This window comes from Palaemon carinicauda, chromosome 17 (assembly GCF_036898095.1).
Source record: "Palaemon carinicauda isolate YSFRI2023 chromosome 17, ASM3689809v2, whole genome shotgun sequence".
NCBI classification, from domain to species: domain Eukaryota; kingdom Metazoa; phylum Arthropoda; class Malacostraca; order Decapoda; family Palaemonidae; genus Palaemon; species Palaemon carinicauda.
Window position 1 is genome coordinate 103,614,221 of NC_090741.1, and position 22,316 is coordinate 103,636,536.

At 42.1% G+C, this 22,316-nt stretch overlaps 1 protein-coding gene across 4 annotated transcripts in view; it reads right to left on the bottom strand.

Annotated features, from left to right (window-relative positions):
• LOC137656882 (uncharacterized) overlaps positions 1-22,316 on the bottom strand; it is a 246,518-nt gene that overhangs the window by 141,172 nt on the left and 83,030 nt on the right. For all 4 annotated transcript variants that reach the window (XM_068391252.1, XM_068391254.1, XM_068391251.1 and 1 more), the window contains one exon: positions 168-1,393. In XM_068391252.1, the coding sequence (XP_068247353.1) occupies positions 168-1,393 (1,226 nt within the window). The remainder of the gene's footprint in view (positions 1-167; positions 1,394-22,316) is intronic.

Below are 22,316 nucleotides of genomic sequence, written 5' to 3' on the forward strand. Positions count from 1 at the left end.
AAAGCAATACGATCATGAGGGGAGGTTCAATGGAATACAGTAATACTATACAGCACGGAGATACTCATGTTGTAGTAACGTATGCAACTTAAAATATCAAAACAAAATCTAGATATTCATGAGTATACTTCAAAACATTTATTAATCAAGCACTTAATTACACATACCTCTACTGACTTCTCATCATATTCCCTTTTCTCTTTAATAAGCTTGATTAGCCTTGTCAATACTTGAAGCTTTGTGACATTATCCACATTTTTCCCATAAGTCATAACACAATCGATGCACTTTTCTGATGTAAATATGTCATCTTTTTTCATTAGAATATCCAGAAGTTTCTCTTGACGTCCATCTTTCAGTTCTACTTCGGACAACAGCTTCTCTACAGGCAAATCATAATCTGGATCATAGTCTGGGTCTGATGCTACTTGCTGAAAGAACTGAGTTAAATCCTTGTAACTGTGTAGAAGTTCCTTTGAGTCTGAACAGGATTCTACTATCCTTAACATATCAAATGCAATGTTGCAGATCACAGACTGTATTGTGCTTGGTTCTGGTTTAATTTTTGAGGCAACAGACTTTCTATGAATAGTAACTGAAAGCGGCAACATCACTTCATTCCATTCGATCCACATATCTACACTTATACCTTTTATATTTTCATTACACATATCAAAGAATGACTTCAAAATATCCATAGAAAATGTCCCTTTATCAGAGACTAAATTACTTCTACTGTCTCCTGATTTCCAAAGTTTTATCCATGCTTCAGGTACAATGGATAATTTTTGTGGTTCATTCTTTCTTAAAACAGTGCTTAACATAAAAAATGTACACTCACACAAATACATAAAGAAATATGCACTAGATTTAACTTGATTATTTGTACCTCCTACAACTTTTTTTAAAGAAAAAAAATTCAAAATTGAAGAAAAGACCGCCTTGCTTTCACTGCTGTAATCTTCTTTTACCGATACATTTTGCATACTAGAAACCAAAGCTTTCATTAATTCCATTGTAATAGCTAGAGTAAGTGGTGTGACTTCATTTGTACAATTGAAATACTCTTGCATCAATTTACAAAGAGTTGAAGGAGGCAAACAAGATAACAGAGGCTCAAGATATTTATAAAACTTTTGATTTCTGACAATGGAAAAGAAACTGGAATCTTTAAGTGTAGGAAATGTTCGTAGGACTGACTGATAATCCTTGCTATTTTGAATTTTTTCAACATCCCGAACAGATGGAGAACATAACAAGAACACAAGAGTTGTTTTCATTTTGAAATTTTCTAAAACTTGATCTTTATCATCATCGGAACTAGCACTCTTGACACGTGCAAGGCAGTCACTAACATTCTTATTCAATTTCTTTTCTTCACCAATACCATCGGCTGAAAATAAAAATTTAAAACTAATGTAGCATGATGTAAGCATTTAACTGAAAAAAATCAGAATTTCTAAACTAAAATCTATTATTTCCATACTCAACCTTGAAAAGTAAAACACTAAGTTCCCAAATGCCAACTTCATGACCTCTAAATGAAGATGAAAAACTAGCAAATACTTCCTTTTTCTTAGTGCCATGCAAACCACACCAAGGGAACTCAATACTCCTACTTACCTGACAGGTTCCGATCAGAACAGTGGAAGACAAAGTGAGTTGATTAAACTATCTAGCCTAAAGTATCACCTAGACAAAAGTGGGGAGGACAGAGGGAAACATGACAAATTTGGAAGTAATTTGTATTTTTTCCTAACAATACAAACCAATAGCTATATATAGGGGCATTACTTTCGGCGAAGCTGAAAGATGGGCTATTAGACTCTTAGCAAGGGTTGACTACCCATACCACTTCTTAGTAAGGGGTGGGGGTAGTAGCTACCCCTCTCTCACAAACCTGTGACTGTACTTCACTTTGTTTGAAAGTAGGACTTCAAGGGGAACTGGGATGGTAGGCAAAGCTGTATAAATAGCTACAGGTTTGTTTCACTAGGAAAAATACAGGTGATTGGCGTGGCGATCAGTGATCTTTGAGCTTGCAATCTACGATAGTTGAGCTTGAAAACATAGAGTTGGCAAATGGTAGGCTGGCGATCAGAGAGCTGCAAATAGGCTAGCTGGCGAATGGTGAGCTGCTGGCAATTGACAATCGATTAGTTGAAGAACAGCAGTAAGGTTCGCTGATTGGTGAGTTGGCTAGGTAGAAATCGGCGATCAGTTCGCTACAAATTGGTGATCGGCGCGCTAGAAAGCGGCGATCGGCAAGCTAGCAATTGGCGATCGGCAAGCTGACAATGGGCCATCGGCAAGCTGAAGATCGACGATCAGAAGGCTGGCGATTGGCGATCGGCGAGCTAGAAATCGGAGAAGGCGTGCTACGAACAGCAGTTTGATGGCGAGAGGTCGGAGAGGAGTGTTGGACAGGCAAACGGTGCAGGGCTGGCGAACAGAGCTCCGGAGATCAGCGAGTTGGTGATCGCTGCGCTGGAGATAGGCGCATTGGCGAGGAGATAGGCGCATTGGCGAGGAGGAGATAGGCGCATTGGCGAGGAGGAGATAGGCTTGCAGCCAATCAAAGACCTGGAGAAGGGATGTGACCCTTGTTGAGACAATCATCCACTGGAGAGGATCTCAAATGGATCCTAGACAGTGAGTTACGAACCGGGGTTCATTGGCGAGCAGAAGAAGCGGAAAATTGGTCTGTTGAACGCCGCAATGCTAGTGAACAACCAGACCACAATTCCAAAGAATTGGAGGAAGGTCGAGAACCAGGAAAACCACGATGAGAGTGATCTTCCGAAGAGGAGCGCTGCGAAGATGAAGCTGAAGACCCAGCAGACGTCTCTTTGCCAAATGCGAAAAAGCGAGTCTGAGGCGATGAAGAGGACTACGAACACAGCGAGCTCGACGATGATGATCCTCCACAAGGAAGACTGCTCAGCTGGAAGGTCTTCGAACAGGTATCTCTATGGGTGGTCTCTCTCACGAACGAGAGAGGTGATCACCCGCAGGAGAGACTTGCCTCGTATTTTGCTCTGCCCACGACGGAGGAGTCGGCTCATTATGGGGAGGAGTGTAGTCTTTGGCAAAGAAACTGCAGCAGTTGATGAGATGTAGCTGTCAGCAATTCTCCCCGCAGGCGGGAAGGTTGCTAGACAGAGAAGTTGAAGGGAAGTTTTCCCTCGGAAGGGAGAACAACCCAACACTTGGGGAGGATACCTCTCCCTCGGAAGGGAAAGTAGTCTAATCCCTGGAGGCGGACCTCCGGGCAGCGCTCTTCGCTTCCCATCAACAAGCCTTGTTCAAGTCAAAGGTCTGCATCAAGCGCTACGTTAGAAAACGTAGCTGTAGTTAGTTCCTCCAGGTTAACGTGCTGATCAGCAGTTGACATTGAAAAGTTAAATTACAAACAGTTATTATTTCACTTAATTAATGAAGAAAACCATTGGAAAGAGCAACCTAACATGCGAACGGGAAAGGTGTACCCCCCGCAGAGTATCTGTCGGCTGCCCACGTAAAGTGTGCAGTGTTGTCATTGAGCAAGAGCAAAACCGAAGTCAAACTCTGTGAAGGCTGCAAGTAGATTCCCTCTATGAACGCATAGAGGGGAGGGCGACAATAACAGCCAAACAGAGGAGTATCCAAACAATGACGTCTCCCCTATGGCAGCAGCCGAGTCACTCAGAATGCCACCCGCTTACAGGATGACCATTGTCCAAGAGAGGAAGGTCATAAGGGAAGGTTCTCTGCCCTTGAGAATCTGCCACACTATGTTGTCACACAAACAGCAACATTTATTGTAAAGGTTGTTTTAATATATACTGATTGAAAAAAAACAAAAACAAGAAAACAAGATTAAAAAGTCAAAAGGCCGGTCTGTTGGAGAGGGGAGAGAGACGTCGTCTCTCTCTCCCCGAGTCGAAAGTAAAATAAAGTACAGTCACAGGTGTGTGAGAGAGAGGGTAACTACTAACACCAAACACCCCACTAACTAGCGGTAAGGGTGGTTAACCCTCGCTATAAGTCTAATGGCTCGTCTTCCAGCTTAGCCGAAAGTAATACCCCTATAAATAGCATAGGTTTGTATTCCAGTTACTGAACAATATTACTTCTCGAGGTAAGATTGGATATAACAGATTTTTCTTTATAAATCCTATTTATTTCCCAAAATCTTACCTTTTTAAAGTAAAATGCTGAGCTCTGACTGTTGATTTCTTGAAAAAAATCAGTGTTAAAGCTTGCTACTATAATAAAGTAACATCTAAATTACATACTATATAACCTTATTACCAAATACCTATGCTATAGCACCCACTTTGGATAAAATGAATTAAATGGTTCAAAATCAAAACTAAGGCCAAAATAAAACCCTCAATAGCTGAAATTCCAAATTTCTTACCACCTGATAACATAAATTTGAATTTTTTTTTCTCATAAAAAAAAAGCGAAAACTTAATAAAGGTATCCAAGTTATTCTTGACAACAGCAATACCCTTACTGCCAGAGGAACCATTATAAGTATGCTTCTGGTGGCAAAAAATCCCTTTTGCCTAGATGTCAAACAATTGTAGAACAGACTTCCAAAGATACACAATCAATCTTCAAATGATCCAAATGATTCAAGTGAAGTTTTAAGACCAGAGAAGCTGTACCTTGTAAGAATAATTTACTAATCAGTTGTCCATAAAAAAGAGACAGGTTAAAAATGAAACCAGCTGAAAACTGGGGCAATCATTTTCATAAATACCTGGAGGACCTTACTCCAAGCGTAATAAAGGAAAGCAAATCAGTAAATCTTATGCCACTGCATAAAAACGAAGGGAATTATTTTATCGCCCCATTACCTTATGTGACTAAAGAAAAAGGACTGTGGATTCCACTGAAGGACAGGGTACCTCCTCTATCAAAAACAGCTGTCTGAAACATCTTAAACAATATAGGGTTGTTGAAATAGCTTGTTTAGAGGAACTGGAAAGTTGAAGGGAATGGGGCATTAGAAAAGGGATGCAAAACTTTTATACTACACATAAGACAAAACTCTGGGTTTATACATCACCAGATATGGTTAAAAAGATAAAACCTTCCTTCTACAGTGATAGAGGGTAGGTGACAATAAGTATAAACCCGTTTTTTTTTCTTCTTTTTTTTTCGAAAAACCCAACCCGGGAGTTTTTTTTTTCTTTTTTTAAAACCCAGATTTTACTGGAGAAAAGTGGGTTTCATGGGGAAAATGCAGAGTTTTTTTTACAATGTAATGGTTTCATATATATTTTCTATTTCCTTATTAATTCTTTAACTTTACTGTTTAAAGCTGGTAATATTTCCATGCCCTCAGTTTCATTTGTATTTCAGCTATCTACTTATAATCCTTGAAGAATTAAGTGAAAAATATAAAAATGAGTTGAACAGCCATGCAAGTCTCCTACAAAGTAAAAGATCCTTTCCAGAGACCGATTTTGATTCCAGTCTGTACCAATGTTGCAGTCCTCAATTTTAAGGGTTAAGTCAGACCAGGACCAGGTATATATGGTGATTAAGTCTTCTTTACCTTAGGCCTACTATGGATAGTTATGGAAACAGTAAAGAGAAACCACAAAGCCAAATGCCTCATGTACATGACAAAACTTATTGAGCTTAAAATGCATTCCTTCTTTAAGTTCTGCGACTTTTTTTTTCTGGTTTAATACAGTTAACTGTGGCTGTTTTTATTTTTCCATTGAAACTATTCTTACATTGACCTGTTATATGCAGTCAGTTCTCCCCATTCGCACGTTCTTTTTTTGCCATTTTGATTGTTCACAATACAAAGAACGGTACAACCTATTAAATGAAGTAAATCACATATTCGCGGTTATGGATAAGTACTCTCATGACCCAAACATTTCAAGCTGACCGCACTCATTAGCACCCGGCATGCTTTGTGACGTTTCCCTCTCCACACAGCACAAAACCCCATCTCTCGTTCACAAGGCCTCAGTTTCTACTCGTGTGTGCATCTCCTGCTTTGGTCTTTTTTTTATGTAGTATCACATTGTGAGGTAAAAGTAATGTAAAAATCTGTAGATATCCAGTGTACTTATAGTGGTCTAAGTATAAAACGTGATACCGTATGTACTGTACTGTACATGATGCTAGCTCACATGCCAAACAATCAACGACTCAAACAGTTGCATCATGCTTCAAACTTACTGTGTAAAACTATGTACATAAATGGTTGTTGGTGCTATACTGATACTTTTTATTATAATTTTTATTGCATTAGTATATTTATTGTGTAATACTGCAACGTTATTGTTATATTAGCTACTGTGCAGTACTGTAAATAAAATACCGTATGGTGAGTTTCAATGGTGTGAGTCGACCTGTCAAAAACACCATACGTAGGTATGAGTGACAATGACTCATGTTATGTATACCTTAATCTTACCGTGTACATAGTACATATGTTAACATGTACTGTACACTTACTGAATATGTTCATTCCTTATTATAATACTGTACTTATATTGTGTAAGAAAACAAGTAAAAACAATATTAGGCAGTACCTAGGGTGTTAGTCCACCGCTCGTAGGCAATGGGCAGTGAGTTGGTAGGTTAGGAGTTAACTTACCCTAGGACAGCAAGTATTCACAGATTCTCGCCTGTCTTTGTTACCTAATACAGTTAATATGGAGAGCTGACTGTATTATTATTGATAGCTTGTAAATTCTGGGACATGTCAGTCATCTTAAGGCGGGTTTACACGGCCGAGCAGCTCGCCGAGCCCGGTTGTCAAACCTACTTGTAGAACGGCTCGAAGAGCTTTCAGACAGTACATCGAACCTCAGTGTGCCTCGTGCTAAAACAACGTCACCATGTCTCTCAACCAGGATGCTTTAATAGCCCTTGCTTTAGCAGTGGCACTAAGAAGGAAAAAAAAAAGATCAAAGTGGACGAAGGATTGGCTACTATAAAGAGAGAAATTTTCACACACCAACTTGCTTATTGCTTTAAAATTAGTTCTTTCAATATTTCATGCAGAGCCGCTATTCCTTTGTTTCTAGCTACTTTATTGGAATAGTCTTTTGATTTAACTTTCCATAAAGCTGGATGAGCCCGATATGTATGTATGAAATCAAAGTACGACTTCCTTCTCATTCTTGCTTTCATTAATGGCAACCATTATTAATTTCTTTGATGATGTTTCCTCTAGCAGGTTTGAATAACTGAGGTTCGATGCTCGACACCCGTTCACACGTTCACACCGCTCGTCAAACAATGTAGCTCCTCCACAAAAGTCAAGATGAGCCTGACTTTCGTCGAGCCGTTCGACGAGCGCGCTCGCCAACCAAATAGCCCGTTTACACGCTCGAACATCAATTCAAACACAGGGTTGTCGAGCCAGGCTCGACGAGCTGCTCGCCCGTGTAAACCCCGCTTTAGATTGAAGACTACAATAATCATAATTACCACATGCTGCAACATGAAATACTAAAGTTGATGAAAATGGGCTGATTGGCATACATCAAAATGAAAAAAAAAAAGTTTCTAGGTATACTTTCCTACTCTTCAATATGTATCAAACTAAAATTTACACATTAGTACCATAATAATGTACAGTACTATAGCAGTAAACAGCTAAACAAGGTAAAAAAAAAATGCCCTTTTTTTAAAACTAGAAAACTATTCTATTATATCTACCATAATTAAAAAAAGGGTTCTAATTATATTTGTTATACTTTAAATTATGTATCAAACTAAAAGTTACACAATAAAACAATAATAATGGATTTTTGAAGCAAAAAAAAAAAAAAACACGCTCGGGTTTTTTAAGTTAAAAAACCCAGCCCGTGCGAGCAAGCAGGAGGGTACTCGGGTATCTACCCATGCCAACCTTGCTTTCTAGGAAATTGAAAGGAACAGAGGGAATTGAGAGGTTCCTGTTTAAATATTTGATATATATGAATAAGATATTTTCAAATGAACGATAAATTACAGACCTCAAGGCACCTATTAAAGTACTCAAGACATCAAGGTTAGTAGTATTAGAGGTAGAACAAAGTCAAAATTCTCCTCTCAGGACTATAAATTATAAAACACATTAGCAACTCTTTTGAGGTACCATAAAAAATGGTAAAGTCCAAATATGCTAAGATATCTGAAAATGATTTCATCTGTAGATTATAATCAACAGTCTCTTATCTTAGAAGAGTTCCTTATAATTGAATCAGCAAATGAAAGCATTTCTTTAATTTTCTCCGACTTACCTCCACTCACTGAAAATTCAATTCTGAAAAGCTGTAAACAGTATCATAAATTTATGTAATGTCTCTTTCTTGACTATCACAGGTCCTAACAGACATTTATAATGCCAAGAAAATGATCAGTAATAGTGAAGTTATCAACCTGATGCTTGAAATTATGAAACTACTTTTATATCACCAATTTTCTTCATTAATTAACCAACTGCTTGTTATCACCTTCGAAACATGATATTTTAATTATAAAATAAATTTTTGAATATACTTACCCGGTGAATATATAGCTGCAACTCTGTTGCTCGACAGACAAAAACTGTACAAAAAAAACTCGCCAGCGATCGCTATACAGGTTGCGGGTGTGCCCATCAGCGCCATCTGTCGGCCAGATACCAAGCTCTATGTAAACAAAGACTCAATTTTCTCCTCGTCCCACTGCGTCTCTATTGGGGAGGAAGGGAGGGTCATTTAATTTATATATTCACCGGGTAAGTATATTCAAAAATTTATTTTATAATTAAAATATAATTTTTAAATATTTAACTTAGCCGGTGAATATATAGCTGATTCACACCCAGGATGGTGGGTAGAGACCAGTAAAATATGTTTACATTTTATGAGCTAAGAGTTTTTATTTCATTTTAGAAGTTATCAAAATAACAAAAACAAAATAAATAGGTACCTGGTAAGGAAGTCGACTTGAACGATTACTCTGCCTTATAAGTACGTCTTCCTTACGGAGCCTCGCGATCCTCTTAGGATGCTGATAGACCCCTAGGAGCTGAAGTATCAAGGGCTGCAACCCATACAACAGGACCTCATCAAACCCCTAATCTAGGCGCTCTCAAGAAATGACTTTGACCACCCGCCAAATCAACCAGGATGCGAAAGGCTTCTTAGCCTTCCGGACAACCCATAAAAACAACATTAAAAACATTTCAAGAGAAAGATTAAAAGGATATGGAATTAGGGAATTGTAGTGGTTGAGCCCTCACCCACTACTGCACTCGCTGCTACGAATGGTCCCAGTGTGTAGCAGTTCTCGTAAAGAGACTGGACATCCTTTAGATAAAAAGACGCGAACACTGACTTGCTTCTCCAATAGGTTGCGTCCATTATACTTCGCAGAGATCTATTTTGCTTAAAGGCCACGGAAGTTGCAACAGCTCTAACTTCGTGCGTCTTTACCTTAAGCAAAGCTCGGTCTTCCTCACTCAGATGTGAATGAGCTTCTCGTATTAACAATCTGATAAAGTATGATAAAGCATTCTTTGACATAGGCAAAGATGGTTTCTTAACTGAACACCATAAAGCTTCAGATTGGCCTCGTAAAGGTTTGGTACGCTTTAAATAGAACTTAAGAGCTCTCACAGGGCATAAGACTCTTTCTAGTTCATTGCCTACGATCTCCGATAAGCTGGGAATATCGAAAGATTTAGGCCAAGGCCGAGAAGGCAGCTCATTTTTGGCTAGAAAACCAAGTTGTAGCGAACAGGTGGCTTTTTCTGACGAAAATCCGATGTTCTTGCTGAAGGCATGAATCTCACTGACTCTTTTAGCCGAGGCTAAGCATACCAGGAAAAGAGTCTTTAAAGTGAGATCTTTCAGGGAGGCTGATTGTAACGGCTCAAACCTGTCTGACATGAGGAATCTTAGCACCACGTCTAAATTCCATCCAGGGGTAGCCAAACGACGCTCCTTGGTGGTCTCAAAAGACTTAAGGAGGTCTTGAAGATCTTTATTGTTGGAAAGATCTAAGCCTCTATGCCGGAAGACCGATGCCAACATGCTTCTGTAGCCCTTGATAGTGGGAGCTGAAAGGGATCGTCCTTTTCTCAGGTAGCCTATAAGAGAAAATCAGCTATTTGAGCTACAGAGGTACTGGTCGAGGATACAGAAACTGACTTGCACCAGTCTCGGAAGACTTCCCACTTCGACTGGTAGACTCTAATGGTGGATGCTCTCCTTGCTCTAGCAATCGCACTGGCTGCCTCCTTCGAAAAGCCTCTAGCTCTCGAGAGTCTTTCGATAGTCTGAAGGCAGTCAGACGAAGAGCGAGGAGGCTTTGGTGTACCTTCTTTACGTGAGGCTGACGTAGAAGGTCCACCCTTAGAGGAAGACTTCTGGGAACGTCTACTAGCCATCGAAGTACCTCGGTGAACCATTCTCTCGCGGGCCAGAGGGGAGCAACTAACGTCAACCTTGTCCCTTCGTGAGAGGCAAACTTCTGCAGTACCTTGTTGACAATCTTGAACGGTGGGAATGCGTAGAGATCCAGATGTGACCAATCTAGGAGGAAGGCATCTATAGGTATTGCTGCTGGGTCCGGGACTGGGGAGCAATAGATTGGAAGCCTCTTGGTCAGCGAGGTTGCAAAGAGATCTATGGTTGGTTGGCCCCAAGTGGCCCAAAGTCTCTTGCACACATCCTTGTGGAGGGTCCATTCTGTTGGAATTACTTGCCCTTTCCGACTGAGACAATCTGCTATGACATTCAAGTTGCCTTGGATGAACCTCGTTACTAGGGAGATGTCTTGACCTTTTGACCAGATGAGCAGGTCCCTTGCGATCTCGTACAACGTCAGTGAGTGGGTACCTCCTTGTTTGGAGATGTACGCCAAGGCCGTGGTGTTGTCTGAGTTTACTTCCACCACTTTGCCTCGAAGGAGAGACTTGAAGCTTTTCAAGGCCAGATGTACTGCCAACAGCTCCTTGCAGTTGATATGCATGCTCCTCTGACTCGAGTTCCACAGTCCTGAGCATTCCCGACCGTCTAGTGTCGCGCCCCAGCCCACGTCCAATGCGTCCGAGAAGAGAACGTGGTTGGGAGTCTGAACAGCCAGGGGAAGACCCTCTCTTAGCTTGATATTGTCCTTCCACCAAGTCAGACAAGACTTCATCTTTTCGGAAATCGGGATCGAGACCGCTTCTAGCGTCTTGTCCTTTTTCCAATGAAAAGCTAGATGGTATTGAAGCGGACGGAGGTGTAGTCTTCCTAGTGACACAAATTGTTCCAGGGATGACAGCGTCCCTACCAGACTCATCCACAGCCTGACTGAGCAGCGTTCCATCTTCAGCATGTTCTGGATGAATAACAGGGCTTGACTTATTCTGGGGGCCGACGGAAAAGCCCGAAAAGCTAGACTGTGAATCTCCATCCCTAAATACACAATAGTTTGGGATGGGACCAGTTGCGACTTTTCCAAATTGACTAGGAGTCCCAATTCCTTGGTCAGATCTAGAGTCCACTTGAGATCCTTCAGACAGCGAGGACTGGAAGAGGCTCTGAGAAGCCAGTCGTCCAAATAAAGGGAGGCTCGGATGTCCGATAAGTGGAGGAATTTGGCCACATTCCTCATCAGCCTCGTAAACACGAGAGGAGCTGTGCTTAGGCCAAAGCACAGGGCCCGAAACTGGTAGACCACATTTTCGAAAACGAATCTCAGATAAGGTTGGGAGTCTGAGTGAATGGGGACGTGGAAGTAGGCGTCCCTTAGGTCTAGGGAGACCATCCAGTCTTCCCTTCTGACCGCTGCTAAGACTGACTTTGTGGTCTCCATGGAGAATTTCGTCTTTGTGACAAAGACATTCAGAGCACTGACGTCTAGCACCGGTCTCCACCCTCCTGTCTTCTTTGAAACTAGGAAGAGGCGGTTGTAGAATCCCGGTGATTGAAGGTCCGAGACTTTGACCACCGCTCCCTTCTCTAGCAAAAGAGACACTTCCAGTTTCAGGGCTTGTCTCTTTTCTTCCTCTCTGTACCTGGGAGAGAGATCGATGGGAGACGTTGCTAGAGGGGGTTTGCGTACAAAAGGGATTTTGTACCCCTCTCTGAGCAACTTCACAGATTGTGAATCTGCGCCTCTCCTCTCCCAGGCTTGCCAGAAGTTCTTGAGTCTGGCTCCCACTGCTGTCTGAAGTTGCGGGCAGTCAGACTCTGCCCTTAGAGGACTTGGATCCTTTCCTCTTCCCTCGCTTCCCTTCGGCACGAGCACCTCCTCTGCTGGAGGCTCTGCCACGAAAGGGCGGAATAAAGCGAGACGCTGGAGTGTCTATCCTCGGTCTAGCGGAAGATGAAGGCAAAGGGGGAGCTTTGCGAGCTGAGGACGCAACTAGATCATGAGTGTCCTTCTGCACTAACGAAGCAGCAATTTCCTTTATCAAGACTTCTGGAAACAGGCACTTGGAAAGGGGAGCAAAGAGAAGCTCAGATCTCTGGCATGGTGTAACCCCAGCAGACAGGAACGAGCAGAGAGACTCTCGCTTTTTCAGGACTCCGGACGTGAATGAGGCAGCTAGCTCATTGGACCCATCACGGACGGCCTTGTCCATACAGGACATAATGAGCAAAGAAATATCTTTATCTGTTGAAGAGATTTTCCTGCTCAGGGCTCCTAAGCACCAGTCTAAAAAGTTAAAGACTTCAAAAGCCCTAAAGATCCCTTTCATAAGATGGTCCAGGTCCGATGATGACCAACAAATCTTCGAGCGTCTCATGGCAAGGCGTCGGGGAGAGTCTACAAGACTTGAGAAGTCGCCCTGGGCAGAGGCAGGAACTCCCAAGCCGAGAACTTCTCCCGTGGCATACCAGACGCTCGATCTAGAAGAGAGTTTAGCTGGGGGAAAGGCAAATGCTGTCTTCCCTAAACTCTTCTTGGACTCTAACCAGTCTCCTATCAGCCGCAAAGCTCTCTTAGACGAGCGTGCGAGGACGAGTCTAGTAAAGGCAGGTGCGGCAGAAGGCATGCCTAATACAAACTCTGACGGCGAAGAACGAGGAGCCACAGAAACAAACTGGTCAGGAAACAACTCTTTGAAAATAGCCAAGACTTTTCTAAAGTCCAAAGATGGTTGAGTTGACTTAGGCTCGTCCAGTTCTGATTGTTGATCATCTTGTTGTGCAGCAACATCATCATCAGAAAGTTCCTTATCCGAAAACTGATGAGGAAACGGCAACGGAGTGGGCAACGTCTGGTTCGCTGAGTCCGGTCGCACTGGTGCATGCGTGACGGAGCCGGATGCAACGTCATGGAACTGCTACACAGTCTGTGAACTGTCAACAACCATGGGAGCGCGAGGACGCACAGCGTCTACCCGAGACTGTCTAGACCGACTGGGTTGAGCAGTGGAAACCACACCGGGTTGCGGAGGTTGACGCACCGCGTCAAAACAAGTCACCTCTGATGGTTGTTGAACGTCCTGAACGTCAACAACCACCTCCGTGCGTCGCTTAACGTCAACGTGCGGCTGGCAACCCACACTGGATCGCATCGGTGGAGGAACCACCTCAACTGGTAGACGCGAGAAGGTTACCTCAGCGTCAACAGGACGCACAACCGATCGCTTGGAAGGTTGTTGACTAGAAGGTACGGCAGCAACCTTCTCCGCATGAAAGTCCTGCATCAAAGACGTAAGCTGGGACTGCATGTCTTGCAGCAAAGCCCATTTAGGGTCTACGGGAGCAGGTGCGGCGACAGACGGTGTTAGTGACTGAGGCGGTACCGCTTTGCCTCTCTTAGGCGGTGAGCAGTCATCAGATGACGGCACCGAGTCCGAACTGACCCAGTGGCTACAACTGGGACGTTGGACTTGTCCTGAAGGGACCGATTTACGTTTTAAAGGTCGTGAGACCTTGGTCCAAAGTTTCTTACGAGAAACACCTTCAGACCACGAGGTATAAATGGGCTCTCTCGTCTTACGTAGGTAGGGGCGATCTTGGGGAGATACGCCTGATACCATGGAGGGAACGTCTGTTCGCTAATTAAAGCCTCTCGAACCCATGCGTCGTGGGACATTGCTTCTCCCCTGGACTTGGGAGCTTGCAAGAGGTCCCGGACTAGGAGGACGACAGGCACGAACAGACGAACCCTCAAGCGCAACACTGTTCACAACACTTTCACTTGGCACTTTATCACTTCCCACTGCACTTTGGCACTTGAGCTCCTTAACATCCGCCATGAGTTGATTACGGTCACTTGCAAGGGACTCAACTCTCTCCCCCAGGGCATGGATGGCACGCATCATGTCAGCCATCGATGGTTCCTGAGTGCTAGGAGGGGGGTTAGGAACAACCACTACAGGGGAAGGAATAGGTTGTGGGGCATGAGGAGAGGAAACATCAATAGACCTAGAAGAACTTCTCCTAATTCTATCTCTCTCTAGCCTGCGTGTGTACTTTTCAAATTCGATAAAATCGAATTCCGAAAGGCCCACGCACTCCTCACACCGATCTTCCAATTGACAGGTTTTACCCCGACAATTGGAACAAACAGTGTGAGGGTCGATAGAAGCCTTCGGAAGACGCCTAGAACAGTCCCTAGCATTGCATTTTCTAAATTTGGGAACTTGTGAAGGGTCAGCCATTTTGAATTGGTCAAGGGAAAATTCCAAAAAACGATCTAAGTCATCAACAATGAATCCGATACAAAAAAGAGTTTAAGGATTTATTTGAAGAAAAACCCTGCACAGCGAAAGCTCAAAACCAGAATATAGTACTTCACCAAAGATGATGTGAAAAACTCCAGTTAGCAACAGCGAGTAAAGTACGTCTTGTCGACACGTCGACAGAGAGAAAATTGAGTCTTTGTTTACATAGAGCTTGGTATCTGGCCGACAGATGGCGCTGATGGGCACACCCGCAACCTGTATAGCGATCGCTGGCGAGTTTTTTTTGTACAGTTTTTGTCTGTCGAGCAACAGAGTTGCAGCTATATATTCACCGGCTAAGTTAAATATTTAAAAATTGCTTTTATAAAGAAGTACTAGGACGAACATTCTGTAAAGAACTTGTGATAAACTGTGTTATTACCTGGATTGACTACTGTAACCCCATCTACTACAATTTACCAAAAGTGTAACTTAAGAAATTACAAAACGCAATAAACAGAGGAGCAAGATTGATAAAAGGTGTCCCATCCCAGGAAAGGATACTCCTATGGTAATTAATTTACACTGGCTGCCCATTAAAGTGAGAATTGAGTTTAAAATATGTACAATAACCCATCAAGTTATTAGAACCGGACATCCGAAATATCTAAGAGAATTGCCACCCCTTGTGCAGCCAACAAATCGTGTTGACACAAGAATAATTACAGATGATTTTAAATTATTTGAACCTAGATATATGGCTACTGCAGGCTCTAGAGCCTTTAAATATGCAACCCAGAGACTATACAATAAGCTCTTACTAGACATTCGAAAGACTGAAGATACTAAGGCTTTCAAGAGGAAACTGATGACTCTTTTGTCCTCAGTGCTTTGATAGTGTGGATTTAACAATAAATGAGCAATATGCAGTGTGAAATGTTGATTGCTTTTAAACGAACATGATAAAATGACAGTGGAGGTCCTGTAGAGAGTAGGGTTTCCCTGCACTTTGGGATCAGAAAAGCAGCCTTTAAGTAAGTATCCATTCTTATACCAGGACCAACTGGATCTATCTGAGAAACTTTGCTTTTTAAATTCTTTCTAAAAAATTTATAACTGCAAACAATGCAATTTTCACAGTGTATAAAAGATTTTTCTTGACCTTCATTCGAATCATTAATCTGACCATAAGATCCATCATATGGCCAGAAGCCTGTGAGGAACTAGCTCTCAACAGTACTGTCTTCCATATTTACTATAGGTAATTCAAATTATTTTCATTATTCAAAATATATTCTCAAGTAATATACGAAAGGAGTAACTTCCTCCCACCTACTATAAACCTCTATCTGATTTGGAATCCTTGCCATAAGGGTCAATAATAACATGAAAAATTTGGAAGTAATTTGTATTTTTCCTAACCATACAAACCTCAGTTCTTTACAAAGGATATAGAAAATAGTACAAGCTGGAACATGGCCACAAAAACATTTACCAAGGTGTCAACACCTGGCCTGGTTGTTACCAGTGGGTAGTAGAAAAGTGCTAGCTCCCAATCACTCAAAACCACCCCATTTTGATTGTAGGCAGGACTTCCGAGGATAGGTGGTTGGAGGTAAATTTGTGAAAAGAACTCGGGTTTGTCTAGTTAGGAAAAATACAAATTATTTCCAAATTTGTCATTTGTTCCAACATGAGTACAAACCTTCATTCTTTACATATAGAGACTCACTTTATGGTGGGTGGAAGTCCTCCTACAACTAGCTCGAACTTTAAAATCTGGGATCCCTGCATCTGAGCTAGAAGCATGATGAACATCATGACACATCGTTAACCAGTGGCTTGACAATGCCAGCGGGTCAAAGGCCAGTACAAACGTGGGAAATGAGAATGTGGAACTCTCACATGAAAATGTCTAGGTAATATATGAGATAAAGGTTTGTAAATATACTGTGGTTTACCGAAACACTATCTCCCCCTCGCAAGGAGTATGGGTACGTAACAATCTGTATCGCCAGATATATTAGATAATCAGCTATACGGGCCTTACCTGTAGTTCAATCAAGATCCAGACGACACGTAAAACGAACCCTGTGCCCCAAAAGAGGGGAAGATGAAGAAAAAGAAGCAAGTCATTCTTTCTATTCATCCCAGAATAAAACTGTAAACTCAGTCCTCAACTAACTGCTAAAAATCCTGTGAGGGAGCAAAGGTACCTATACCACTTGCTGATCACAGGTCCTAGAGACAGTAGGAGTATCTATCAAAAATCCAGACTAACCAGTCTTTAAAGATTACTTGTTTAGGAAAGAAAATGGGAAAGTTTTCTTTTGTTCAGTCAGTCAGCATCTGCTGGCTGCCTCCTTTACTGAGGTGAATAAAATTCAATTGTGCGAACAATAGCTTCTACAAGAAGCCTCTATACATAAAGCTTTCATTAAAACTAAATGCATGTGAAAATAGTTCAAAAGTCAAGGTCCCATGGAAGGAAAATTCACTACCATGAGTATGCTTGATGAACTTTTTACCACTGCACTAAGAAGGAGATGCACATGAAGTGTTTGTTTACTCTGGGAAACAGTGTTTCACACAAGCATGCCATAACTCTTGTTGTTTTCTATTGTCAGGGAGGAGTCCCTGATCTTGAATGCACGATCGTAATCATGCAATCACAAAAGGAGCAAAATTACAAATCATATATAATTTGCATTTACCAAAAACAACTGAATTCTGTCTCCCAAAATCAAGTCGTCCTAAACACTTAGGAATCCTTTACCGGCATGAACAAGATTTCTAGGTGTAATCTATATGGAGTCAGAAAGAGGGATTAGTAGGGAAAAATCATATCTCCCAATAACCCCTCTCTTACACTCAAGAGACTCAGGATCTGAGAGGAATTTGTTTTTCATAAACAAAGAGGACCGTTCCCTAATACAGTACGTACGCATAGATAGCATACACATAAAAGCATACACGATTATCAATATTATTATTATTATTATTACTAGCTAAGCTACAACCCTAGTTGGAAAAGCAAGATGCTATAAGCCCAAGGGCTCCAACAGGGAAAAATATCCAAGCAAGGGAAGGAAATAATGAAATAAATAAATGATATAAGAAATAAAGAACAAATAAAATAAAATATTTCAAACACAGTAACAGCATCAAAACAGATATTTTGTATATACACTATAAAAAGACTTAGGTCAGCCTGTTCAACATAAAAACATTTGCTGGTACTTTGAACTTTTGAAGTTCTAACGATTCAACTACCCGATTAGGAAGATCATTCCACAACTTGGTCACAGCTGGAATAAAACTTATGGAATACTGTGTAGTAATGAGCCTCATGATGAAGAATGCCTGGCTATCAGATTTAACTGCATGCCTGGTATTATGAACAGGATGGAACTGTCCGGGAAGATCTGAATGTAAAGGAAGATCTGAATGTAAAGGATGATCAGAATTATAAAAAATCTTAAACAGCATGCATAACGAACTAATTGAATGACGGTGCCAAAGCTTAATATCTAGATCAGGAATAAGAAATTTAATAGACCGTAAGTTCCTATCCAACAAATTAGGATGAGAATCAGGAGCTGAAGATCAGACAGGAAAACAGTACTCAAAACAAGCTAGAATGAAAGAATTAAAACACTTCTTCAGAATAGATTTATAACGGAAAATCTTGACTTTCTCAATGAGCCAATTTTTTTGTGCAACTGAAAAAGACACAGACCTAACATGTTTCTCAAAAGAAACTTTCCTGTCGAGAATAACACCTAAAATTAAAAAAAAAGAAACACTATTAATGCTGAGATCAGGATGTTGAGGACCCACTGTTCTTGACCTACTTACAATCATACTTTGAGTTTTGTTAGGATTCAACTTCATGCCTCATAACATGCACCATGCACTAACTTTAGCTAGATCTCTATTAAGGGATTTAGCAACCCCAGAACTACATTCAGAAGATGACATTGATGCAAAGACTGTAGCATCATCTACATATACATCAAGCTTGTTTTACAGGCCAAACCACAAGTCATGTGTATATAGTATAAAATATGAGCCAAGAACATTACCCTGAGGAACACCAGATATATTCCTCAACCATCTAACTTCCTGACCACAATCAAGGGATTTCTGTACAGCACTGGAGATTGTAAGAAGGGCATCACATGCTCCAAGACCTTTACGAAAATCAAATTGCAAACTAAGGAACAGATGATTACCTTCAGCAAACCTACAGTCTCTCAATAAAAAAAACATTCCCATCTTGGTTTTAGAGTGATGTCAGTGCATAAGCAGTGGAATAAACCACCTATTCTACACCTCTAACGATCTCATGCTCTCATGCACTTAAAGGTTTAGAAAGGACATTCATCAGCTCAAAAATGTTCGAGTGTGATTTAGCACTCAGGTGAGCCAAGCGATCACCTTGAATACATGGTTTGAATGCTAGGTAAACTCTGCAATTACCTTTATTGCCAGACATGAGCTGTTGTGAAGGCAGCATCAGGTGAGCAAGCCTGGTTTGTGCAGTCTAGCCCAACAAGTAGCGCAAAGGGGGGTTGAGCTGAGAGAGCTAGCAGCCAGGTATGTGCTGGTTGGCAATCAAACCTGGAGTGCCTGCACAGATAGTTTTAGCACTGAGTACTTGCTGTGCGTTAGCACTTTCATGCTACCTAGGGAAATATGCTCCCAGGTAAGGACAACCTCTTGTGCGTGCGAGGGCATCTGCCAAAGGTCCCCGAAGGATCAGCATGCTCAGAAAGGATAGGAGGTCAAGTCCTTTCTCGAGGGGTGAGAGCACAGGGGGGAACACTTGCCAAAGTGTCATCCCTGAGTGGACAAGCAAACCCATCCACACACTGATCACGTTCAATGTGTGAACTTACACCGGGGATGCGAATAGTGGGGAAACTATCACCTAATCACTACCCCCGGGAGAATAAGCAAGCATTCTCTCGTTGAGCAAGCTCAGCTTGCGAGCTCACCCAGAAGGGTGATTGCGCTGAGAAAACACTCCCCAGAATGTTACCTCACAGATCTTTTGATGGGAGAGGTTCTACTACTGCTGATGAAGGTCTGAGGCACAAGAGGCCAAGAAGAAAGTACTCCATCATGTCGGCTCTGGAGAGGGGATGTGCTGAAGCCAGCCCCAGCAGGAAGAGAAGAACTGTCCTGCTTCCCACGAACCAACACCTGCAGAAGGCTGTCCCTGACGGAGAATCCGTAAGTCCCGTGAGGTCCAGAGAGAGTCTTCCACAGAGGATTCCCCAAGGGACAAAGCTTTTGCTGTCTCACTAGGGGAGATGGGAAGAGCTCCCTAGCCCAAAGGTTGCTCGAAAGTTACAGGGTCACCTCTCTTGTTTGATCGATTGCAGGAGGCCGAACAAGAAGCTGAGGAGAGGAAGTCATCAGAATTTCTTGAACTTTGAGGATCCTATAGGCAAAGAATCGCTTTCAGACTTCCTTGTTCTTCTTCTGCCATACCTTGTTGGTGCTGAAAAGAAAAAGGTCTTAATTAGCCAGTTCAAAAAACAGGGAAGAGAACGTCCACTCTCAACCATGGCTAAAATCAATGTGTGGTGGTTGTGACAAAGCGGGGGGTGCTTCTCCGGTACCCGCTGGTAACAACCACACCAGTTGCTGACCCCAAGTTAAATTTTCTTATGACTGTGATCCAGCTTGCACTATTTTCTATCACCTATGTAAAGAATAAAGGGTTGTATTTGTTTTGGAACCAATAATCTTTCATTTGCACTTAAAATCACTGTGGAGATTTTGGACAAAAATTTATTGATTTTTCCCACTTTCATTTTAACTGAGATGGAAGTGAAGATAAAACAGATTCTTTACATTGGAAACATCACTTAAAGGTTTTGGTATGCAACAGCAAAGTACATAAGGTACAGTAGTTAGTTACTGACAGGTGCTGTAAGGGAAAGGGGTTTTCCCCACTTTTCCCCAGCAGCCAGTGAGTGATACTAGTACTTTTGACTTCAGCCACAACCTGTTCAGACTTCTTGTTGCTGCCTCTCTCAAAAACTGGCTATAAATCTTTTTTCTTTTTCTAATTGCAGTGTGTGGGAATGTTGCCAATGATGGAAATAACACAGGAAGTAAAATTGTGTCTGGGCAAAAGTGGCGAGGCTTGTTACTGGTTTATATCAAAACCTGTTGTCAATCCTCAACAGCGCTGTTCATTCTGCAGAGGGCAAGACTATTCACTGTCATCTCTCTGTGACAAGTGTGTCATAGCCTCCACTGCAGTGGGAAGAGTTTACTACAAAATAAGCAAGGAAAGAACCTTTACAGTCAACTTTAAAGATCCCGAAGTTGATGCTGAAGAAGCTTTACATCTCCTTTTTTCCTAGGAGAATTCTACTTGTTGTCTCTCAGGTAAGCTCTCCTAAGGCTGGATCCTCGGGGAGTACATTACTGTACAGTATTTACAGGGAGACCACGGAAAGCCATCCTAACAACCATCATGGAGAGTGAAAGACTGCCTTTCCCAGTGAAGGTTATAATCCTTTTGCTACCCTTGAGGTTCACCAATCACTGACCAGACTGATCATGACAAAGAGATGGACCTTAAGAAGTTATGACTTTCCTTGGGTATTGTTAGCACACCGCACTGTCTTTGGAAGTCTTACTGACTTTTAGGATCCTGAGATGGCTCCCTGTGCTGATGAACTCAACTTCTGTGACAGCATCAGAGGATGATGTGCCTGTGATTGTGTCCTTGGAGGCTCCAATTCCTGTTGAGGAAACCCCTGGGGCTTCTTCCTGCTTAGGAGAGGGCTTTTGTTGTCACACAGACCTCCAAAGAAAGATAGTGAAGAGAAGCATGCTCGCTTCTCCTCTGCCAGTTTTTCCTCCACCTCCTATTTTCTCTCATCTTTCAATTCCAACTCTTCTTCCCTGAAGAATTCAAAGAAGTGCCAGAAGACCGATTGCATAAGATCTCATGATGCTCCAATCGATCTCTGTTTTTTCTTGCAAGAGAGAGATGGTGTGCTCACGAGTTCTGACACCGTGGGGGAAAGTGACACGATGTAATTAAGTGAGTGATGGGTCCCACCACCTTCCACCCTCCTCCCCTAGAAGGTTTTGGACAATCTTGGTCTCTATTTCCCAATTTACTCAAGTATCAAATGAGGAGATAATGGTATGCTGTGATGTTTTCCACACGGCGCTCATATATGTACTGGTACGATCCTCAGAGGGAAGAGTATGGAGTACTTCTGTCTCTAGGAGCGTGTGAGTACTAAAGACAGGACCATGATTGATCATGATCATGTCCATCACCATCCTATTCTGACTACAACCTTGGGTCTGATCTTGATCAAGAGCGTGCATTCAGTATCCCAGGTGGTCTGGTAAGCCCTTTTTTTCAAAGGGTGAGGCTCGGGGATTATTCTTCCCTAAGGTGTGCAACCTTGGTCCAGTACCACCACAAGCGGAAAACCCCAAGTAAGAGTGCCTCCTTCTGGACGTTCTTGTACTTATTTGCGAGTGCAATGAACTGGGAGAGGTGACTGAGGCAAATGTTACAGGGGTTTCCTAATTCAATGACCTGGTGCTCTGGAACAGCTCAGGGATTGATACCCTCCCTTGAGCTGCAGTGGTTTGACCTTGCTTGGGTGGCTTACAACACAGCAAAGAATCAAATCAGACATGTTTCTTCTGACTGTTTTATGTT